Here is an 18304-nt window from a genome sequence, read left to right as displayed (position 1 = left end):
AGGCATGCTTGTAAGCAATGCAAAGGATGGCCCTCCATCAGAGAACATACACTCATGACACCACCACACTGCAAAGACACACACACATACACACACACAAAATAATCACCCTCAGCAGCCTAGCTTCCAATTAAGAGAAGCAGATTTTATGCTGGTTTATAAGAGGCAGCATGGTTCAATGGGAAAACCCATCATCCAGAAAGTCAGGAGGCTTCTGGTTCCAGTGCTGTAGCTGAGCAGCTAAGCCACCTATAGGAGGTTCCTCTCACTTCTTGAGCCACAGTGCACATTGTTTTCAAAATACCATGTGTACATCTCTCCCTTCGCACCTACCCCATTGCACAACAGTTCTCTGTTCTCACATCCCTTTCACACTGCTAGACAGGGTGGGGGTTGTCATTCTTGGTAATAGTTCTGGGCCTTTCATAGGTCTAGGCACACAGACCACACACATGCAAGATACACACAGACACACACAGACATACACACACACACATCCTCCATTCTTATTAAATAAAAGACAGAGAAGGCTATTTCCCATTTGTGACCTGGAGTTTCTTTCCATTACTCTGTAATATACACATACAGAGAAAATATTCTCCCTAAAACAGATCAGCACCCAAGAGATTTCAAAAATCCACCTGATATATCCAGCACCCCATTTACTTTCTTCATTAACATAATTCCAGTTTTTAATGATTTCTTATTACTGTGTTACTTGATTTTGTCAAGCTGAGGGGCTTGTCATCACTTCCCTATGTGGATGAGGCCCCCAGGGGTCTCGGAATGAACCAGAACGCAAGATGTCCTTGGTGCCTAAACCTTGTTGGGTCAGAACATCCCATCCTCCCCTGGCTACACCTCATCAGGGTAATACTCTCTGTAGTTTCTATATAAAATTAAAATTTGCCATGTACTTTGGTGTCTATGATTTTGTCTGTTGTCTGAAATATATCTATGAAGATTCAGCTGAAGTCAGAACTCAGGTACATTGTACCATCTCCTCAAGAAATACAATGAAAACTCTCAGCGTGGGAAAATGAAAATAGGGTGAGCACTGAACTGAAAGATGTGTGGGGGCCTCGGGCTCATCATTTTGTATCTCTGTGTCTCTGGGCACATTACTTTTTTCTGTGGGCCCAGTTTTATCATGTAGGAAGTGCAGACACTAATGTCTACCTCACGAGACCGAGATGAGGAGTAAATGGGGTCAGGTGAATGCAATAGATCGTTGGCCACTGAGGTTCCAAAGTGAATGTGTAGTTGTAAGGCACCGAGCAGCATAGGGATAGTCAGGGATCAATACAAGTTCATTCATCTCCAGGCCCTTCTTCTGATAAAGACATAGGATGGTACTAAGTCTTTTTTTTTTTTTATCAGTTTAAAATCTATAGAGTGCTTATACTCGTGGAAATATTGTTCGTCAACATCTTTTACCCAAATTACACTTTCAATCGTTATTTGAGCCAGTGGCTCCCAATTTACTTTTCTACTGAAACTTACTTGGACCTCTTGGCCAATTCTTGCTGACAGGATTGTGGTGAGTGATGATGTGCAGTATGATCAGGGTTTTGACAATTAAGAGTGAGAGCAGAGGGCCGCCGAGTCTTGAAATCTTTTCATTTTGCCCTCTTTATTTTTTCTTTTGCCTTTGTAGTTCAGAGGGTTCAAATAACACATGGTCATGATGTGGCAATTATTCAGCTTTGTCAGATCCAAAGTTCTGCTAATGAGGTTAAACACAGAGCCTTAGGGACAGGGATGATGCACCTGATTGTTTGCCTTGATTTAATTCATCAGATAAAGGCTCGATTTTCTACCTGCTTATACCAGTTCATTGTGGTTGAAGGAATTGGTTTTGTGCTGCTTCCTGTTTACCTCAGAAAATACTGTTATTGCTTTCATTTTATAAAATCCTGCTTCACAAAACTCAACGTATAAAAGAGACCAATTGCAGGAGAGTGTGGGGCAGAGTAGGATTGCCTATTTTACAAATGAGTTGCCTCTTAATAAAAAAAATTCACAACGGATGCATTCTAATGAATTCTGAGTCCCCTAAAACTTTTTATGCTTTCAGCTTAGTTGCTTTGTTTGGTCTTAGTTTTCACAGTTTTCTGAGATAGTTTGAAAGCATGACTCAGGGGAGATTTTTCCAAATGCCCCAAAGATACCAAGTTATCAAGATCCCTCCATTATTGTGATACCCCTCACATGGCTTTTTCTCTTTGCATGCCCTGTTCCTGTTAAATTCTCTTCCTCTCCACCCCCCACTTTCTCTGTACTTTTCCTTCTCAACTTCAAGAAATCCTGTTCATCCTTAATACACAATTCAAGTGTCACCTCTGCTGAGATTCCTTCTTAGATTTTACATGCAGATTTAGCCATTGCTTACCCTGAGCTTCCACAGTTCTTAGACAGAGGCCCACTATAAACTTATCAGTTTGTAGTATACAATATATTTCCCCCCATGACAGGGTAAGGTCCCAGAGGGCTGGGGTCGTGGCTGGAATAGCAATGAGGAACACCACCCTCTCTCAACTATTTCAAATATATTTTACTCCTGACAAAATTTCATCAAGGTAATTTCAAAATGTGTCCTAGGAGTGGAGAAGTCCATGTCAATCTCATCTGATATTCAAATACGTTATCTACTTTTCTCACGAAATCTGATGGAAAACAATTTCAAGTTAGAAAACATGAGTCACTTTCCTGTTTCTTACTTCCTTCTGTATCCTCTTGGACAAAAATCAATACTTCTGTGCCTCAGATGCCTCGTATGAACACAGGGAATAGATGGCCTGCTCGCCTCAAATTATTTTATCCTCAATTCAGGTCATAAAACAGAGTAGGAAAAATCTATCTTGGAAAGTAAGATCTTATTATTATTGGATAAGATCTGCTGAATAATTTGAGTCTGAGCTGGAAGAACCAGACGGGAATGCAGGGGAAGAAAGCAGATACTAGCCATGCTCTGTCATGGAGCAAAAGCCCTTATGTTTCAAACTACAGAGACAGCGAAATGTTCATGTTTAAAACAGCTACAAGGATTGTTTAGACTCCACTAAATTCTTAAACCACAGCTGTGAGATTTTATTATTTTTCTTTGTTTTGAGGGAGGGGAGGGGATGGTAGGCAATGGAACAAAGAGATGGAGGCTTGAATGTGCGTAATTCACACCAAATTCATTGGGTAATTGATCCAATTTTTATTTACAATACCCTGTGTAAATACTTGGATATGGAGTAAAAACAGACTCAAGGGGTTCAGGAGGGTTGTGCTGCAGATGTGACTCTGCCACAATTGTGGCATGAATTTGGCAAGTCCCTTCAACTTCCCGGGCCTGGGTTCCTCCATCTTTCAAATGGGGTAGGGACTCTTTCTTGTTTATCCTGTTTTCTCAGTATTTATAACACTCTTGGATAATATTAGGTATACCTTTAAATTATATAAATATAAATGTGATAAAAATGTTTTATTTATAAATAATATAAATATGTTTGTGTACTTGTATTTAAAGATAAAAAAGGTATAGATACATAAATGAGAATATTAGTCTAGATGGTAGAAATTTCTTTTAGATATAACATTCAAGAGGTAGAGAATGCATTACCAACAGGCCTATTTTCTTTCTTTCTTCCTTTCTTGTTTTTTTTTGTTTTTTTAGAGAGAGCGAGAGTGTGGGGGTTAGGGAGGAGCTGAGGGAGAGGGAGAGAGAGGATCCCAAGCAAGCTCTATGCTCAGCATAGAGCCACGCATGGGGTTCCAACTCACGACCCTGAGATCATGACCTGAGCTAAAACCAAGAGTCAGACGCTTAACAGACTGAGCCACCCAGGCACCCTATTTTCTTCTTGAAAGTAAGTGGTAGAACTCTTTGCTCTTCCTTCTAGGGCGTTAAATAGAATGTAGAAGAATCAGGTAAAACGTAACAGAAATCTATTATTACCTCCATGACCAAGCACAAGTGGTCACCCTGGGACTCAGTTTTTCCATTTGCAAATTGGCCACAGCTATTTAGATTGTGAAGATTGGAGATTAGCATGAAAACCATATTTCCATATCTGCCACAGGAATGTTCACTTCCTTCTTGCTTCCTCTCTATGGGAACTAGCACAGGGCCCATGCATAGTACTTACTCAATAACTTGTTGATTGGTGGTTTGAGATTTCTCAAACACAGTACAGTTATTTGCCCATACATTTTAAATCTTGTGGGAATTCCTGTTTTAGTGAAGTTGCAAATCCTTCCAAAATTTCCTACTCACCAAAGGATGTCTTAGTAAAATATGGATACGGGGGAAAAAAAAAACCAAAACACTAATTTCACAGTAAGCATAGACAATCTCCAAGATTCTGTTCATTTAAAAATTATGGTTCCAGTAAATTAAGTTTCTCATTTATGTTTAAGGCAGACTCAGAATGCCTCAGAATTAGAAACAGATGATAGCTTGATACATCTTCTTTAATTTCTTCAGAACAGCAGATATCTCCTTAAAATCCCTTCATACAACCCACCTTAATAGGTTTGTACAATTCTTTCACATAAACCATTGAAATTGTGGGAAGAAAAGTAAATTGGGGCTCTGTTGATCCAGATATCCAGCAATACAAAAAGTGGCTTTTTTATTTAAAAAAATTAGTTCATTTGAAAACAAACATTTTAACTTTCAAAAGAGGTTAATGTTGAGAATCAGTGCTTGAATATTTATATACTGTTAACACCAAATGAATCACAGGGGCAAAGCCCAAGAGGAAGATGTGACTCCGTCACTCTGATTCCTAACGTTTAGCCACAAAGATGGCGTTTTTTGGACTTGGAATTGTCCTATGAATTATATTCTCTCTAAAGTAACAGCACAACAGAACTATTAACCCTCTTTTATTCTTAACCATCTCAGAGGTGAGCTGGCTACTCCTGTGTTAATCACACTGAAAAAGTTTTGCTCAACTATTTAATATACACAGTGAAGGTGAGAGCAACCCAGCATTTTGTTATGTCAACAATTTCTGCCAACATTTCATTATGTCAAAAATGTCTGGTTATTGGGAAGGTGACAATGATTAGTCAGTACAAACAGTATATGGGGAAGGTCAAAACACTAGACATAATGTCACCTCCAGGATAAGTATATTGCTGAAGGATGCCCTATCCTACATCTCCTCTCTCCACAGTCCCTCTCCATGGAATAGATGACTAAAAACCAGCCACTCTATTCCCACATCCCCCAAGTTCCTGGTGAAACAGGAAAATACCCAGCCAGCAAGCAAAGGTAATCCACAGGCACACTGTGGGGCTTTTGCAGCATCTCTCTGACCTCACAGACTGCGGAGGCATTTCCTTTAATTCCTCTCCTGCCTTCTTCTTAGAGCTGTTTCTCTCCTATTTTATTCTCACATTGTTCTTCCTCCTTGTATCTGACTGACTATATTCTTTCAAAAGATAGTTTTATTTTGCATGGATTATTTTCTCTTTATCCTTCCTCCTTCTTTCCCTCCCTCCCTAATCCTCACCTATTTTGATTCTTCCCCTTCAAACCATTACATTAAAAAAAAAGAAAAGCTTTTAGAAAATTCCTCATTCTTACCCAGTTGCAAAGTTTTTTACTTCACGTTTCCTTATTAGAAGAGATAACTTATTTTTCTCACTTAGACCAAGCATTTAGTGATTGACCAAATTCAGATTCACCTATTTCTTTTCTTTTTATAGTAATCCCTTATGGTGTTTTTTTTTTAGGAGGGGTGATGTGGGGGGTGTTCAATTTTATGTCTCTTCCTCCTTTGTTGTCTGCTAGACTCTCACTCCCTCTTCTCCTTTCTTTACTGATCAACTTTCTTACCACCTGTGGACTCACTACCAAAGTTATCAACTTTTTTTGGGTGGGGATATTTCTTACACCAAGAATGTTGGCCTCAACTTTGAATCTTTTTGTCAAGCACAAAACTATGGAAGATATATATATATAATATATATATAAGATATATTATATATATATTTAATATATATATTACATATATATAATATATATATATAGAGAGAGAGAGAGTCCATGTTAACTCTAATATTTCTTCTGGCATCCCCACAGATATATCCCTCATGGGGATCTTTTTGAATTTATATAAAAAGTTATATTTACTTTTTTATTTTCTAGTGATAACCATAGCCCCAAGATAGTCACCTTTTGATCGGCCTCAAACACTGTTCCTATCTATTGTTTGAATTTGTTATATTTGGCCTTTTGAGCCCCTCAAGAAACCTGACCACTGACAACTTCTGTTGTGTTTTTTTTTTTTAATGGAGCAAAACAGATTTACCAGGCTTTACCTCCATTAGCATCCCATGTCCCTTTAAGATGTAGCTTTCTCTTCTAAACCTGTTAACCACAAAATTTGGTTTGATTACCCTGCACAGGTCCCGCAAAGAATGCCATTCCTTCAACCCCGTCACTTTCAAAAACCAACTTTCCTCATGGCTTTCAAAGACCACACCATACTGTGTCAGATCAAAGACTAGGAAAAGGGGACAGGGAGATCCTAATCAAAGAAACAAACACAACAATCAGCACTGATACTCCTTCCTGTGTGTCTGTGTTTGCGTATGTGTGTTTCATTGACTATTCATAGCACCTCTTTCTTCATGTGAGTATTTTTGAGACCAGGAGCATATTTTCCCGATACCATGGCTATTTCATAAATATCATGTTATTAACTTTAAAAAGGACATATAAATTACGATCAAATATCACCCAGCAAGAAATCAAAGGAAAAAAAAAAAAAAAAGATGTTCTTTAAGTTCTATACATTATCGCTGGCTGTCTTTTCATTCTGACTTGTCTGCATCTTTTCAGCAGTCCTTATTACTTTTAAACATCCTGTCAGATACTTGCGTTTAACTGCTACAGCTAGCTAGCCCCCCACGGCATTATTATTATCATTATTATCAGTATTCACTCTATAGAGTTGCCTCTCCAGAGCTCCCTCCTTCCCCAGCATTTGGTATTAAAACTTACCGCTTTTACCAACTCCCCCAGCTCCCAGCATTACCACCTTGTACTCTCTGGACCCGCCTGATGCACGGCTGGGGGAGCAGCTGGCTTCGTTTTCTACCTCCATCTTACCCGAGGGACGGGAGGAGAAAAAAGAAAAAGTCGCCCGCCCGTGTCAGGTGCTCGCTCAGATACTAAGCAACTCTAAAACTGTGTCAAAAGAAAGGTTTAGTACGAGGTAAGAACCATCAGCGTCGGGGGGCTCGCTGCTGGTCCTCTTGCTCGAGCGGGTCTCATAGCAACCACTTCAATTGCCTCCAATAAAAATCTGTCTTTCACATCCCCTCCTCCTTCTATCCTTCACTCTTGCGTCTCCCACGATTTCTCTCATTCTCTGTCTCTGTCTCTGTTTGTTGGGTTTTTTTCCCCCCTTTCCCTCCTCCGTTTCTTTCTTCATTCCCCTTCCTCACTCTGTCTCTCCTTTCTCTCTCCTGCCCCCTGCATGGTCGCAGTTGTTAGAAGCACGCATTTGGCTACTTTCCAGGCTGCTGGAATGGAGTGAATCTAAGACTTAGAAGATGCTGTGTCTCACAGGCTGACTTCTGTAGCTACAGCTTCAAAGACACTATTTTCTTTTAATCAGAGTCAGTTAATTAAGAAAGATGTCTGTTGCTTATCTCCTTGCTTCCATCTTCTTGCAGGGTTTTCATTCTGGGAAAAGAGATGTTACCAATTGAGAAGAAAAAAACCCCAGTAACTCAGGGCTCTTAAGGACGGGTCTTTAGTGTTGTTGAAATAATAGCTGGCTACCAGAAATTGTTTCAGCTCACTTGACAGCTGCAGTTCTAACATAAGGAGGTATTTGAATTAGGTCATTGCCATGTTTGGACAGGGATCATCCTTGTTTACACTAGTTAAGGATAATCTAAAACACAAGGATTCTGCCAAGCATGAAAGAGATACTTAATAAATATTTTTGCTGACAATTATGGCAGTATTAAAGATCCTAGAAGATTCTTTTTCAAATGTCCAAATTCCTACCTCTTATTTGAATTCTTTCAAATTCTGCTCTTCTCTACTTTGTCTGTTTTTCTTTGAAAAATTATTAAATTATAGAGGTCTTACAATGCTTTCAGTAATCACTAATTGTCATAGTCATACCCTGTCTTTCAAACAAGTGATAATGATGTTCTGTAGGTTTATTGTCTATTTTCTGACTGTGAAATTGTATCATGATTAGATGCAGTCAAGTGTTTGGTATACATAGACTTATCTTTCTATTTAGATGTTAAAATCTTCTAGGAAAGGAACTGTATTTAATCAGTTCCTTATGACTTTAGAGTGTATGACCAAGCATTGGGCACAGAGGAGATGCTCAACATATTTTTGTTGGTAACTGGAGAGGTAACAAATAGTCATAGCCAAGAGCACAGGATCCGGAGCCTGATTGCTTGTGTTCAGATCTGGACTCAGCCACTTAATAGCTGTGTGACCTTGGGTAAATTACTTCACCTCTCTGTGCCTCAGTTTCTTCATCTATAAAATGGTTTATTAAAACTCTGCTCTATTAACTCATTAAGTGAGTTGAATGTTTGCACAGTGCTTTAGACAGTGTCTGGCAAATTGTAAGCACTATTTAATTGTATGATATTATGATTATGATTATTATTTTGAGTTAATGGTGCTCCCAGCCCACTGTTTATAAGCACTCACCAGAAGAGAAAATCATCTCAAGTGTTTATTGGCCATCTACATGCCTTCTTTGCTAAAGTATCTGTTCAAAGTAGATATATCAAGATGTTTGTTTCTTCATTACTGAGTTTTGATGGTTCTTTATATATTCTATATAAGTGTTTTATCAGATATATGCTCTGCAAATATTCCTCCCCAGTCTGTGGTTCTTCTACAGTGTCTTTCAAAGGGCAACAGTTTTAAATTTTGATGGAATCCAATTTGTGCTTTAAAAATGAACCTTCCTGGGGCGCCTGGGTGGCTCAGTTGGTTAAGCGACTGCCTTCGGCTCAGGTCATGATCCTGGAGTCCCGGGATCGAGTCCCACGTCGGGCTCCCTGCTCAGCAGGGAGTCTGCCTCTCTCTCTGACCCTCCCCCCTCTCATGCTCTCTATCTCATTCTCTCTCTCAAATAAATAAAAACAAACAAACAAAAACAAACAAACAAAATGAACCTTCCTCCTGGACGCTCCCATCGGACGCCCTGCTTGTATCACTCTTATCCTCAACGAGGTCAATATCATTCTCCGTCTCTGCAGGGAGCATGTCACCCTCCAAGTTCTAGCTTTAGTTCAGCCTCTTCTCGTGTTTAACCTCTGTGCCTGAAGAGTCCTTCAACTTATCCTCCCTGAGGACAGTCTCCCTGTCCTTTCCCCTTTTGCACTACTCAATTCATTCTGTATACTAATGTCAGGGAAATCCACTGAAAATGTCAACCTGACCAATCCTATTGTACACATATTCATGAATCAAATGCCTAAATGACACAGTCTAATAGCCTAGAATGGCACATAGGAACACAAAGCATTTATTCCAGTCTTGTGTCCTCACACTCCATAGAACAGAGTCAGGCAAAGTGGGCTACTTGCCTTTCTTCCAACAAAACTGTCATTTCCATAATTGGATCTAATAAAGAACTATAGCTGTAGTATAATTATCCTTTAATTGATTCACTGAAACTTTATTCCTCAATGAAAAGAGATATGTAAACAGTAGCATTTCGATTCAAGGCCTTTCTGGGTTTTGTTTCTACTTCTGGTGCAAAATTCTTATGACTTTGAGCAAATCACTTGTGCCTCTGGCTATCTGTTCCACCATCTGTTACTCTGTTTTCCATGTCAGGCATTCTGATTTGGTGGTAAAACACAGGGATTGTCATGCCAGCTGTGTCCTTGGTGTTCTTTTTTACAATTATTTTAATATTGGTTAAGAGGAAAGAGCCCATGGAAATGTCTTTTAACGGTAAATAGATGAATGGCTTGTCAAATATCAGCGGGCATTGTGAGAGGGAAATTTAGTGAGTTAGCCTTCTCCTCAATGTTTAATGCATCTGTCCATACTCCTTAAATGGAAGTCAGCAAGATTTTTCCCTATTTACATGGAAGATGAAAAACAGGAAGGACGGGGCGGGGGGGACTTCCCCAGTATAAAGCTTTCTTTGTCTACCTCTTTTTTGAAATTCTAAGGTACTCCACTCTAGTCCCTTCTCTTGAGTTACTAAGGGCCACAAAACTCCTGACATTTGAACTTTGAAGCATTCTAATGCTACTGATTTTCAGTTTTGGTTAGTGAACTTTTGTGAATTTGCATACCTGGCTCCTTAACCTGTGCACCCAAAAGTCTAAGGGGGTGTATGTTCACATGTGTGCATGTGTGTTTGCATGTCAGAGATGACGGGGAAGAGGAAGGGAGATAAAGGGAAAAGGAAAGAAAGGAGGGGTGAAGAGAGAGGAAGGTATCTTTCAGGTGTATACATGAAATTGAAATGCAATAGTTAGGTAACTAAAGTCATTATATGGCAGATTACTAAACTCTTAGGAAAATCATTAAATGATTGAAGTTTATATTTGCTTCCTCTAACCTACCCTGGTACTTGCCATCCTTTTTGAATGTCATGTGATTCCCTTTGAGTGCTCATGTCCATCAGATGAAGACCCACGTGTTCCATGTTGTTTCAGAGCCACTCAGCTCCCTGAGCAAGATCCAAGTAAATGCCACCTCATTTCTGTCAGCTGCTGCTCACCTTTCCAGTCCTTAGAGGACAAGCAATTCCTTCAAAAGGAATACATTAACCTATTTACATGGATATCTTTCTGAAGTCCTTTAGCCAAAGTATCCAGTCACTGCGGAAGCCATCATACTTTAATCTAGGGGAAGGTTGTGCATATCCAGAGTTCTTCTCTTACTTATCTTGTCACTTACAGGCAGACCTCCTGACACCCCTGTCAGCATAAGCCACTCTTCCCTTTATTAGAGTATTTACGATATTTCTTACAATGATTTATCTACCTTCCATTTCACTTCACTCAAAAGTGGTGAACCTGCCACCATATTCATCTTTATCTCTACAGAGTTTAGCACAGTGCGTGGTGTATACTACATGATGAAGCCATTTTTATTTAATGAGGGAATTAACTGTACCAAGTGGGTGACTGTCTGCTGCACTATTAATTAAATTAATTAAATTAATTAATTATTAATTAATTAAAGGTTAATTATATTAACCTTTCAAAGTGTATTATTTACTATTTGTATCCTAATGAAAAGATAAATCATGGAGGGAAGAAACAGTTAACAACTTTGTTGATAACCTTTGGGTAAATTCATGTTTGACATGCACATTCTTACCATGAAATGTAAGACCATTGTAAACCAGAAGAAAGTACAGCTGCTCAGGATAAACAAACAAAACTAGAAACATCAAGTGGAAAAGAGCTAATTGTACAAATGGGAGACAGAGTTCCATCTGCACAGCAGAGACTTCTGTATCACATTGACCTCCTCATGATAATAACTCAGTAAAATTCACATTAGGTGTTAATAATTCTTGTGGAATAACTAAACTTTTTTCCTGAAGGGTTATTAAGGTTGAAATACCTGAAAACAAGGCTCTTATACATAATCTAAATAGCCTGCATTCATTCATTTATTCATTCTAACATGGATTCATTCTTTAAATATGGATTAACTTGCTTATTCTCAAAATCATTCACTCAACTGTGTTAGGGTTTTTCAAAAAATAAAGGAAAACACAATACAGTCCCTGAGTTCAAAGTGATTATGTTCTCATGTGGGAGAAAGACACCTATATACCAGTTTCTGGAATAAGCCAGCATGTGGCAGGTAATTGAATAGATGAATGAGAAGAGTCTGACAACAATATGAGGGAAGGAGAGACTGATTCAAATAAAAAGACAAAGTGAAGTGTCTAGGAAGGGGGAGTATCTTGGACTAGATTTAAAACAGGACTTCAAATAGAAGGTATGACTAAAAGCAGGGGTATTCAAGATTAGTGAATAGAGTGTTTAGTGAATTGCAAATTAATACTACATTGTTGATGCGTAAGAACATAGGAACATAGTCCAAAGTTTGGATGGTAGGTAAATCACCACGAGCTTTAAATTGCAGCATACAGAGTTTGGATTTCCTTTCTTTTCTTTCTTTTTTTTAACCTTTATCTTTAAATAAAGCATGGTGCCCAACTTTGAACAGTAAATAATGCAAGCTTCTGATTAGAAGAAAATCAAGGTCTTGCTCAAGTTACTTTTCTTTAACCAAGGTTTTGTGACTTTTTCAAATCCCAGTGATTTGAAACTAAGCTCAATTTCTATATATATATTATCATTGTAGTCACTCATTTCACTTAGCATTCCATGATTTGCTGAATTGTGATCTACTTGAGAAGGGAGCCCCTTACCTTTTTTTTTTTTATATATTTCCCATGGTTCTGGGCCCAGATGCTGACATATCAGAAAAGATCAATTAAAACAAAGTTAAGACTTTTTTGACCAATAAACTTCATAGTAAAATCTGATATGGTTACTACAGATTGCAATTTTTACTATTCAGTCATCAAAACTACTTTCACCTTGTGAAAGCAAAATATTAGGGCTGAGCCTATTTAAACACATAGACAAGATAATGGAGTCAATATTTAAACCATAGAAAAACAAAAAAAAAATTTGTATACTAATAAATTTCAGAGAAATATCCAAACTTTCTAACTGTATTTTATTGACCAGAGATTTCAGTTGTCTTTTACTTTCATATGTCTATGGTACAATTATACTAATATATGCAATGATAACTGTGAGGCTATGTGAGATAATGTAATGTTCAAGAAATATTTAATTTTATTCAGTATAATTTTGATACATTCTACTTGCTATGATTTTATCTTATAATAGATGCTAATCAATTAATTATCAGTTTGAATTGTTGAATATCCAGAATATATTGTGTTCAAATTCTGGATAAATAAGAGGCTACTAAAAACTACATTAATGTGCAAAATGGTGCTATATCAAAAAAAAAATGGGACTGTATCAGACTGAATAGATAATCAAGCTTTTTAATATTGTACTTGGATAATTTATATTCTGTTACAAATACCACCACACAGCCTTGTTATTAACATTAAGATAGTAGTTTTCTGGCACTTAAAAATTGAAATATTATTATGATTCTACCAAGAGTTAGTTGTGTAACTGTCTCAGTTTCCCCAAGAGCAAAGAAATTAGAATTGGGGAGGTGCCTTGAATACATTTAGGATAACCTTCCATCTGGGGAAGAGATCTCATACTCACTGATTACTGATCAATTCTTTGAATAAAGAGTAGCAGAGAGTTTAATATTTTACAAAGTATCCCATTATGACCACCTATGATAGTGGAAAAACAGATTTTGGAGTAAGAGAGGCCTCATTATTGATTTGACTTCTTTCACCAACTTAGCAACAGTATGAAAGTGGACAAATCTTCTCACCTCTCAGAACTTTAGTTTCTTGTCTGCAAAACAGAAACCTAAAATATTTGGTATTTGTGAAGTTCAAATGAGATGACATAAATTCAGTGCCTGGGAACACTCATTTATGGTGTAAAATCAGAATATTAGTAAGTTCACTCATTTATCAAACACCATCCAAGAAAGAGAGAAATGGTCTGTCGGTCTTGGTCATTTCAGTCCCATGCAAGTGAGTACTGAGTTGAAGCAAGGACAGATCAGTGGGTGAGGTGCACAGTTTGTGCCAGATCATGGAGGAAACAGCATTTAATGCTTGAGGCCATTGCTCTGTCTAGTGTGTGCTATATAGGAGGGCATGCATGAGTAGGAGGGTAGCAGAAGAGAAATCTAGGAAACATAGTTTGGAAGTAAACTGATGGCCTTTTTTTTTTTTTTTTCAATTCTGAGAAGTTTGGACTTACCCAGCAGGTGATGTGAAACCAGGAATAGTGTTTAAGCAGAGATGTAATATGAATGAGTGTGTTATTTCCAAAACTTGCAAAGTTCTCTCTAAAGGTAGTATGGAGAATGGATTACAATCAGAATAAGCTAGAGACCAATAAAATGGCTTGGGTGCTCTTTCAGTCATCCAGTAGAGAGTAGATAATAATTTGAACTCGATGGGGTAGATTCAGAGCTGAGAAACTGGGAAAAGGGAATGTGATCCACATCACATTACTAGAGGAAACTTGGCAGATATTAGTGCTCCATGGGCCTGTGGGAATAAGAAACAGACAGGAACCCAAACTAGCTGAGGTGTTTTGCTTAGATCACTGGTTACACCAGAAGGTTAACAGTATCACTGCTTGAGATATAGAATCGAGAAAGAGTGGGCAAGGAGGGAGAAGTGAGTAATGAGTCAGATTTCTATTGCATTAAGTTTAAGGTACTTTTGGAATATCTGGTTAGATATATAAGGAGGACAGTTTCAAAAGATAGGTTTGGAGTTCAGAGGAAAGGCAGAGGCTTAGAGATATGGATTATGGATTAGGAAATCTTTAGTTCATTAGTGGGAAATGAAAACACAGCAAGGGATGAGATTCTGCAATCTCTTGCTAGAAAGAGGAGAGAATAAAGGGTATCTTTATGAATGGACTATAATCAACCAAGATAATATTTGCTGAGTTCTCTGTGCAAGGTACTTGGGTAAGAATTTTTTCATCATTTTCTTATTAAATCTGCACAAGAATACTATGAGATGTAGATCCATATTGCCAAGAGGATAAAAAAAGAAATATACAGAGACGTAGGAAAGCCACCAGAAGAATAGAATGCAAGCAAGGAGAGTTGGTCAATCCTATTGGTCATGTAAGAATAGAAGTGCCATTCCATTTAGGAAATGAGAGCTCATTCATGAAGAGCGCCATCTTGGTAGAAAAGTGAGCATGGAAGGAAAATAGTAAAAGACAACAAAATGAGTAGGACTTGAGGAATTAAGCACATATATACTTTTCATTTCAAATATTTGGTAGTGACAGAAAAGAGTGTGATAAGATCACATATTGTCCTTGTTTAAGACTTTGAATGGTTTATAACTTGGAATGGTTATAAAATTGATGGGAAATAATTCCTAAAATATGGTGGCACAATAGTCATATATAGCAATTAATGTTCTCATTATGCATATTTAAAAATAGCTCGTCAAAGATGTTACAACTAGGGAACAGGAAATACCAGGACTTGATCTTAATTTTAACAATGAATACTTAATAATCATTCATCTTTAGTTTTTAAAAATACATTTTTTCTGTTCCTGTAAATTTTTTAAACAACATTTTATTACAGCTCTGTGATAGATCTTGACTTTTTTGTGTTAGTTATATTGTTTGGTTTTGCTTTCAACTAAGAACTTCCTCTTTTTATAACCTATTATAAACTTTCCCTCACTTAACTCCAGACAATCATTCTTGTCCTATTATCTTTTGTGACTATAAATAATTTGCTTTGTTTATTTTGTTACCTTGATGATATTTATAGATCATGTCATAGAGAGTCTCCCTTGGAGATCTCTCTTTTCTAGACTGTAAATTTAGTCCCTTATGTCTAAACTCATATGTCTTGTCCTCTAATCCTGGGATATATTTTGTTGACCTTCTGAATTTTTTCTCAACTCATCTCTATAGCTTGTCAGTATTGCAAGAAGAAATTATGGTGGAAAGCTAATAATTTGAAATGGTATCTAGTAAAGAGCCAAGTTATAGCTTCTCTAACATTCTAATTAAAATAGACAAAGCCAGGGAACAATAAGGCTAACTAGAGAAAACAATATCACTGACATTTCTGGACTTGGCTTAATAAAATCAGTCTGCTGTCCCAAAAATTAATAGGGAAATTTGTGAAACTTATATACTCTCTGCACCCACCCCCAACTTAGAGATGAGGGTTGGCACCAAACACGAATGAGACATGGATCATTCCACTTTCCAAATGCTGATTTTGAGATGGTCAGAAGCCCACCTTCCTACCATCTTCTAAGAAAATCTATTCATAACTGCAACTCACAGAAATGGCAGTATGTCAGGTACATGAGAGGGGTATGGATATTTATTGCACCCTGGAAAGTTAGTCTCAACAAAACCAGAGAAATGAATAGCCCTAGAAGCAATGCATGCTAGATAATGTGGATTATCTAAGTACTCTTGTTCAAGAAAGTGAGAGTAAGGACTATTAGTCTGGTCAAACAAGTTCAAACAGATCCATACATCTGAGGATGGATGAGTAACCAAAAAAGGAGTTCCTGAAAAATACTGTGGCACCAGAAATAAAAGTTGCCGTGATGACAAAGAGAAAACTAAGACCTCTGAAAATCTTAAGCTCTTTAATTTTTGCTCCAAAAGAATATTTACAAATTCTTAAGAGTATGCCAGAATATGGCCACTATAAAACAGTAGAAAGCTCTAAAATGAGAAGAGTCTCTACACAAAAGTAGAATGCTGTCTAAAGATAAGGATCTCAGAGTCAAGTAGAGTAGTCGGGGACACAGCATAGCAACCGTAAAGTAATGCATGTTACTTTAGTACCAGATACCAGTATTGGCACATAGTAGGTTCTCATTAAATATCAGTTCCTATATGAAATAACAACAGACTGATTAAAAATAATAATAATAGAAAATAGTATTGAAAATGCAAAGAAACTTGTTTCAATAATGGAGTTTAACCCCAAACCAAAGATGGTAAAATCAGATTTGACATTATTAAAACTTACATCAGTGGAAGTGGAGGAGAAACTTAAGAATTCTTCCCAGGATGCAGAGGAAAGGAAGTTGATGACAATGATGACAGAAATAATAGAGTTGGAGGACACTGAACTTCACCCTACTCATTCTTCTTCTCCTCATTCTTCTTAGAGAAGGAAGGGTGAGTGCACTAGGAACAGTGCTGCGTTTGATGCAAAGCACCAGTTAAACCATAAGGTCAGAAGCCAGTTGCTACAGGAGCCCAGAAAGGGCAGGGAGGAAGTAGAATTTTTTTTCCTCCATTTAACTGCTATGTGTGTTTCTTAGGCAAGAAATATAAGGAACGGCATCTTGGAAAGATACCAAACAGAAGCTAAAACAAGCTACTCTGAGGAGGATGTCCAACATAACACCAATGTGGAAACAATGGAATTCCAGCAAAAACAAAAGAACCCAAATCAGACACTGTGGGATCCAGCCAGGAGAAATGTCCTGAACTGATAAATCCATGTTAAATTAAGTGTCTTCATGTGTTATATGGGGAACAGCTCTTCCAGGAGTGAACTTTGCCTAGAGAGAATCTGATTTCCAGAAAATATCAGTTAATTATTTAAATCCAAAGAACTCATTCATGTGTCAGTTAGGTTTTGAGTCCCCATAAGAGGTCTTATTTTGTTACTGAGCATAGTTCATTAAGATGCATAAGAGTGTGTTGGTCCAAATGAAGATGGATGGCCAGCAAGAAACCTAAAAAATGAAATGGAAGTCAGTGGAGAAAGAGTTACCAGGGCCTCAACCCATGTACCTTATGTCAGATCAGTAGCCCCTGTCTGTGATTGGGAGAGTTCTAGGGGCCAACAGAGCCTGCTGCTGCCTTAAGCCTTGGATCATGTTAGTTCTGCACACATCAAGCAGAATTCTGGTATCAGTTTGCCCTTTGAAGAAGATAATGTGAATTCTGAATTCCAGACTTTGTCAGTCACCTAGACCTACTTCTCCGTCCCTGCAATATCTTTTACATCCCAGAGTTGCATTCATCCAGCTTTGGCTTGATATCTCAGAGACTGAGAGTTCAAGATGAACTAATTCAGTGTTTTATCATTGTGATTATTACAAATCATTTATTTATATTGAGATGAAGTCTTTCTCTTATCTTCTGCTTATCTTATTTCTGCCCTCAGAAGCGAGGTGGAAACAGTCTGGTCGCATTTGATGAGAAAGCCCTTTGCATCCTTTAGCACAATTACTTTATCCCTTCTGCTCTTCTTTCTAGGCACAGCATTTCCATGACAGTTTTGTGGCATAGATTAAGACTTTTTAGTATCCTAATTACCCCGTATAAAGGTCCTTTTCTAAATTCTTCCTGTTGCTAGAGCTCTGAAAGCTCATAATATCTGTCTGTCCACCCAGACAACTAATCTAAACATGACACTCCTCACAGTGAGACTGGAAAAACTGATAAAAATCACCTGCAATTGTAGTATCCAGCAAACATCCTGCACTGTTCTATGTGGCCCCAAAGCCCAAATGAAGTAATTCTTGGGTTTAATTGCTGCCTTATGTATGTGTGAGAATGGTCTCCATTTTTTCCCCAAATGCGGGTTTGTGCTTGGATGCAAAAATGCCTCGAT

At 37.8% G+C, this 18304-nt stretch overlaps 1 protein-coding gene across 2 annotated transcripts in view; it reads right to left on the bottom strand.

Moving 5' to 3' along the window:
• Positions 1-7288, bottom strand: part of RIT2 (Ras like without CAAX 2) — a 390343-nt gene extending 383055 nt beyond the window's left edge. The window contains exon 1 of one of the 2 annotated variants that reach the window (XM_045886800.1): positions 7007-7288. In XM_045886800.1, the coding sequence (XP_045742756.1) occupies positions 7007-7109 (103 nt within the window). In that variant the 5' untranslated portion in view covers positions 7110-7288. The remainder of the gene's footprint in view (positions 1-7006) is intronic. The other variant, XM_045886799.2, reaches the window with a different exon arrangement.
• Between the last annotated feature and the right edge of the window lie 11016 nt (positions 7289-18304).

This window comes from Mirounga angustirostris, unplaced genomic scaffold, assembly GCF_029215605.1.
Source record: "Mirounga angustirostris isolate CCGP_5_RB_7025 unplaced genomic scaffold, mMirAng1.0.hap1 SCAF_14, whole genome shotgun sequence".
NCBI lineage: Eukaryota > Metazoa > Chordata > Mammalia > Carnivora > Phocidae > Mirounga > Mirounga angustirostris.
This window is presented reverse-complemented; position numbering and strand designations above follow the sequence as displayed.